The following is a 6,510-nucleotide window of genomic DNA, read 5'->3' on the forward strand; positions in this document are numbered from 1 at the left end:
TTTAAGCTTTTAAGCTTTTAAGCTTTAAAATATTTCAAGTTTAATCAAAAAAAGCTTTAAAGTTTTACTCTCTTATTCATCAAGAAATAGTAGTTAATTAAAGTTTTGTAAATTCTACAAAGTTTTAATAAAGCTAAAATTTTTTTTGATTAAGAGCTTTATAATATTTTTCTTTGTAAATACATACTTAATAGTTTAAGTATAAAAGTAATAAAAATAAATGACAATAAATCTTACAAAAAAACGCAGTTTCAAATCTTTATAAATTTAAAAGAAAATTGTTAAAAATGTTTGTTCTCAAACAACTAAATTACATATACCTAACTAAAAAACATAAATTTTACATATTTATAACATTATTATAAAAAAATCATATATTTTTCAGTTTTGTTACAATTTAATATTATAATTATGTTACAAGAAGTTTATTATAATAAAACTTCTTCAAACCAAATCAAAACGTTAAAAAACTTTATATTCAAAAACCTACATACATACCAAACAACATAACCTTACATTATTAGCAAAATATGAAAGAAACTGAAAAAACCAGAATTGAAACGAAAATGTTATTCAAATATATTTTCTAGCTGTGTAGTTTATGTTCTCAAAAAGAAAAAGTAACAATAAAATTGAAAAACATTTAACAAATAACTACTAATTGACTATGATTTAATTAGTTAGTTATTTAATGAATTAATTATTATACACGGCTTAGGTGGGGTAAGTAGTATAAACACAAATTTCCTCTACTAATCTCTTTAAATGTAGTAAAATTTACTACCCAACAAATAGATTTAAAATCTAAAGAATCTGGTTTAAAATATAAAGCATTTCTATAAAGATCTATAGTATAGATTCTATACTCTTTTGCTTGCATTTGAAATTTGCTTAACTGGCAACTCCAAAATTCTCTATAATCATCCTAAAGGTAGGCTTTACCTTTTGTTATTTGTTATAGTATTAGGTTAGGGAAATAGTTTTGTTATCTGATCAAGCAAATATGTGATCAATAAAGTTAACTTTAGTTAAATCTATAGAAAATTGCTATTAAATCTCTTGCGATCATTTGTGAAAATGAACTGGAGCCATGATAAATTAGAAAGAGTTTTGCCAAGAGTCTAGTCTACGGTATAGTCTATAGTTCAATCTGTAGTCTAGTCTATAGTCCAGTTTACAGTCTAGACTATAGGGTAGAATATAGTAAATTTTATAGTCTAGTCTATAGTGTAGTATAGTGAAGTCTAATCTATAGTCGAGTCAATATTTGGGTCTATAGCCTATTCTATAGTCTGGTCTATAGTCTAGTCTATAGTATAGTCTACTAGACAATAGACTAGTCTATATACTAGACTATAGACTAGTCTATATACTAGACTATAGACTACTAGACTATAGACTAGTCTATATAGACTAGACTCTAGACTAGACTATAGACTAGACTATAGACTAGACTATAGACTAGACTATAGACTAGACTATAGACTAGACTATAGACTAGACTATAGACTAGACTATAGACTAGACTATAGACTAGACTATAGACTAGACTATAGACTAGACTATAGACTAGACTATAGACTAGACTATAGACTAGACTATAGACTAGACTATAGACTAGACTAGACTAGACTATAGACTAGACTATAGACTAGACTATAGACTAGACTATAGACTAGACTATAGACTAGACTATAGACTAGACTATAGACTAGACTATAGACTAGACTATAGACTAGACTATAGACTAGACTATAGACTAGACTATAGACTAGACTATAGACTAGACTATAGACTAGACTATAGACTAGACTATAGACTAGACTATAGACTAGACTATAGACTAGACTATAGACTAGACTATAACTAGACTATAGACTAGACTATAGACTAGACTATAGACTAGACTATAGACTAGACTATAGACTAGACTATAGACTAGACTATAGACTAGACTATAGACTAGACTATAGACTAGACTATAGACTAGACTATAGACTAGACTATAGACTAGACTAGACTATAGACTAGACTATAGACTAGACTATAGACTAGACTATAGACTAGACTATAGACTAGACTATAGACTAGACTATAGACTAGACTATAGACTAGACTATAGACTAGACTATAGACAAGACTATAGACTAGACTATAGACTATAGACTGTAGACTAGACTATAGACTAGACTATAGACTAGACTATAGACTAGACTATAGACTAGACTATAGACTAGACTATAGACTAGACTATAGACTAGACTATAGACTAGACTATAGACTAGACTATAGACTAGACTATAGACTAGACTATAGACTAGACTATAGACTAGACTATAGACTAGACTATAGACTAGACTATAGACTAGACTATAGACTAGACTATAGACTAGACTATAGACTAGACTATAGACTAGACTATAGACTAGACTATAGACTAGACTATAGACTAGACTATAGACTAGACTATAGACTAGACTATAGACTAGACTATATAGTCTAGACTATAGACTAGACTATAGACTAGACTATAGACTAGACTATAGACTAGACTATAGACTAGACTATAGACTAGACTATAGACTAGACTATAGACTAGACTATAGACTAGACTATAGACTAGACTATAGACTAGACTATAGACTAGACTATAGACTAGACTATAGACTAGACTATAGACTAGACTATAGACTAGACTATAGACTAGACTATAGACTAGACTATAGACTCGACTATAGACTAGACTAGTCTATAGTCTAGTCTATAGTCTAGTCTATAGTCTAGTCTATAGTCTAGTCTATAGTCTAGTCTATAGTCTAGTCTATAGTCTAGTCTATAGTCTAGTCTATAGTCTAGTCTATAGTCTAGTCTATAGTCTAGTCTATAGTCTAGTCTATAGTCTAGTCTATAGTCTAGTCTATAGTCTAGTCTAGTCTATAGTCTAGTCTATAGTCTAGTCTATAGTCTAGTCTATAATCTAGTCTATAGTCTAGTCTATAGTCTAGTCAAATCTAACATTATGAACCTTTAACTTAAATTTTTTTAACATACTTCTTTACTCACTTTCTAGTAAAAAAAAGTTGAAAACTTAACAATTACATTTTAACTATTTTATCTCATTTGATTTATTAAATACATAGATTTTATATCGTAGAACTAATACAAATTATGGCAATTTCAGTTAAACTTATAATTACGTATAATTGTTTTGAAGTTAATAAAGACCCAATAGCTCAATATCTCGTTATACTTTAACGTAACGTCAAACTATAAAAAGACATTTAGAGACAATTGAGGGCAAGAGTAATAAAAAAGAAAAGAACTCGTAGCACCAACATTTTTTTCATGTAAATAATTTTTCAACAACATTTTGAAAATGTGTGAAAAAAAACTAAATTATCTATCAATTTCTACTTTTTGTTTCAGATGACCAGGTAAATCATTATACACCAAGGCAGGAACGCGGGCTATAAAGTAAGTGAAAACAACATTTATTAACAAAAAGCTTAAAAGGGAATAGATTTTCAAAATACTTACTGTTACATTTATAAATCAAATCTGACCAAATGATCATTTGTTGCGAAAAGCAGAAGGCGCCCAAGCGCCCACCCTTCAAAGTAGAGTCATAGACATTATGAGAATCCAAGATTAGCTTATCACCCTCAAACATTCTAAGACGTATAAGACCAATAGCGGGACGATGTAAAAGAGACCATCTGTAAGATGTTTTCTCCTTCCAACCAATATTCATAGGATCCTTCCATAACAATCTAACTTGATCCTTAGTATCGCCAGTATGCCACAAACTATTACGCAACATGGAACCTGGCCCAGTAATACTATCCACCAATTTAATTTGTATACCTGGTTCTCCGGAAGCCCGGAAGGGTGTAGAATGCCAATAGGTTTGTGTATTCTTTTTCCACATTACAATATAAAATTTACGATTACTTTGATAACTGAATATGAAACCCACGTAATCATCATCGGTGTCGTCGTTAACATAGAAAGTTCCCTCAAAATCAACACCACCAAAAGCATCATGACCCACCACAAGACCGGGATCACTATTCAAAGTTTGTATAATTTCCGATCCATTAGCGTGAACCTCCCAATTGGGATCTAGTTGAGCTTCACCCTCAGGATCCAATATCACAGAACGTATGGTACGGAAATCAGTGGAATAGATCATGGAGTTATTGGGACAATTGTCTATGATATTGGGCGTACCATCATCATCTTCATCGTATTCACACAAATCACCTTTGCCGTTTTCTAAAGTATTAAAATAACACTAAAATCTAGAAATATTTCCATTATTATTTATAATAAAAACTCACTGTTCAAATCCAATTGATTGGGATTTTTGGCCAAAGGACAATTGTCTCTATAATTGGGAACACCATCACCATCCATATCATCATCACAAGCATCTCCCCTGATAAAAAAATACAAATGAAAATATATGAATCTACTAAAACTAAGTCCAAGTTTAATACTTACTTTCCATCATTATCGGTATCCAATTGATCTGCATTACTAACCATAGGACAATTATCCTCACTATCCTGTATACCATCATTATCACCATCAATCTCACTATCACAAGCATCACCCAATAAATCATTATCACGATCCTCTTGTGAAGGATTCGAAATACTGGGACAATTATCACAGACATCTCCTATACCATCACCATCGACATCCAGTTGGTTTGGATTGGGCACCAACATACAATTATCATACTCATTTATAATCGTATCATTGTCCATGTCATCATCACAATCATTGCCCAAAGAATCATCATCTGTGTCCAATTGCTTACGATTCGGTACAAATGGACAATTATCACAGGCATCACCCACACCATCATGATCCGAATCCATTTGATCGACATTATAAACAAATGGACAATTATCCTTATCATTTGATATTAAATCGCCATCAGCATCATCATCACAACCATCTCCTATACCATCATTATCGGCATCTTCTTGTCCCGAATTGGGCAAATCAGGGCAGTTGTCTCTTTTACAGTGTAACTCAGAACAGGGTAATTGTAGATCGGGCCAACTATCTAAATCACGATCGCGTCCACATATTAAACCATTGCCGGCCCAACCAACTTTACATTTGCATCTATATTTCAAATTATCAGCTAGTACGCAATTGGCATTACTATTACAGATCGTACCATCGGGACACATGTCGGCTATGGGGAAGCAATTCGAGGTGCCATTTGAAACAAAGCCTTCACGGCATTTGCACTGATAGGAGCCCTGGTACGTGAGAGAAATACAAACAAAAATGAATTCAAAAGATTCGAAAGGATAATGTAAAGATAAAGATTATGAGATTTGGGGCACTGAAAGAAAGGATTTCCTTTTACCTTCTACATTCATTTAGTTAATTTCCCAAAAGTTTTATATATCTCTAAAAACTTACCATTGTATTAACACACACAGCATTCGGTCCACATCGTGCCATACCATTCGTACACTCATCCACATCGTAACACGTTTGTTTTTGATAATTCAAAGTCCAATATTCAGCATAGTAACCTTTGTAGATCAGAATCAAATATGTTAGTTTAACAGAAAATTATATATTTTTCAAAACCCATTACCATGCATATGCATGCCACTATAGCCCAAGGGACAGGGTTCACATCTGAAACCTGGATTTTGATTAACACATGTAGTCTTCGGATCACATGGTTGATAAAGCTCACATTCATCGATGTCTACACACATGGTGCCATTGATACGTTGACTGCGAGTACAGGAAATGCATTGAAAATAGGGTGGTACACCAATTTGTATACATTCAACTCCTGCGTAATAGATATATTGAAAATGAAGGATAAGAATTAAAACTTTAAAGTCCAATTTAAGAGAAGTTTTGTAAAAGTTTTGATATTTAGTGAAAAATTTTAAATTCTGATAAAAAGTCGAATTTTATTAAAAAACTATTTTTAATAAAACTACGCGTTTTTAAAAAAAAAAATAATTTTTTACGAAATATTGAATTTTTAGTTAAAAATTGATGAAAATTCTGAATTTAGAGAATATTTTTAGAAAAGATAGATTTTTCTATTTTGGGTGAAAACTTATTTCACTAAGAAATCATCAAATGTCTGAAGGATTCTGAAATAATCTTTAAAATCCAACTTATCAAGTATAGTCAGGGGAACTCTGTTAAGGCAACTGAAGTAAGGTACATCAAGTTAAAGATTAGTATGGCCTCAGAAAAGTTAGTGATAGACTGGACTAACTAACTAACTAACTAACTAACTAACTAACTAACTAACTAACTAACTAACTAACTAACTAACTAACTAACTAACTAACTAACTAACTAACAAACTAACTTACTTACTAACTGACAAATCTAGCTATCTACCTATTTATCTATCTATCTATCTATCTATCTATCTATCTATCTATCTATCTATCTATCTATCTATCTATCTATCTATCTATCTATCTATCTATCTATCTGTCTGTCTGT

At 31.4% G+C, this 6,510-nt stretch overlaps 1 protein-coding gene across 1 annotated transcript in view; it reads right to left on the reverse strand.

Annotated features, from left to right (window-relative positions):
- Positions 1–3,095: 3,095 nt before the first annotated feature.
- Positions 3,096–6,510, reverse strand: part of LOC111674557 (cartilage oligomeric matrix protein) — a 21,935-nt gene continuing 18,520 nt past the window's right edge. Inside the window, exons 6-11 of the mRNA XM_046951894.1 lie at positions 5,627–5,833; positions 5,446–5,561; positions 4,504–5,279; positions 4,341–4,438; positions 3,538–4,275; positions 3,096–3,467 (exon numbers count right to left, since the gene is read on the reverse strand). Of these exons, the coding sequence (XP_046807850.1) occupies positions 3,397–3,467; positions 3,538–4,275; positions 4,341–4,438; positions 4,504–5,279; positions 5,446–5,561; positions 5,627–5,833 (2,006 nt within the window). The 3' untranslated portion in view covers positions 3,096–3,396. The remainder of the gene's footprint in view (positions 3,468–3,537; positions 4,276–4,340; positions 4,439–4,503; positions 5,280–5,445; positions 5,562–5,626; positions 5,834–6,510) is intronic.

This window comes from Lucilia cuprina, chromosome 2 (genome assembly GCF_022045245.1).
Source record: "Lucilia cuprina isolate Lc7/37 chromosome 2, ASM2204524v1, whole genome shotgun sequence".
Lineage (NCBI taxonomy): Eukaryota > Metazoa > Arthropoda > Insecta > Diptera > Calliphoridae > Lucilia > Lucilia cuprina.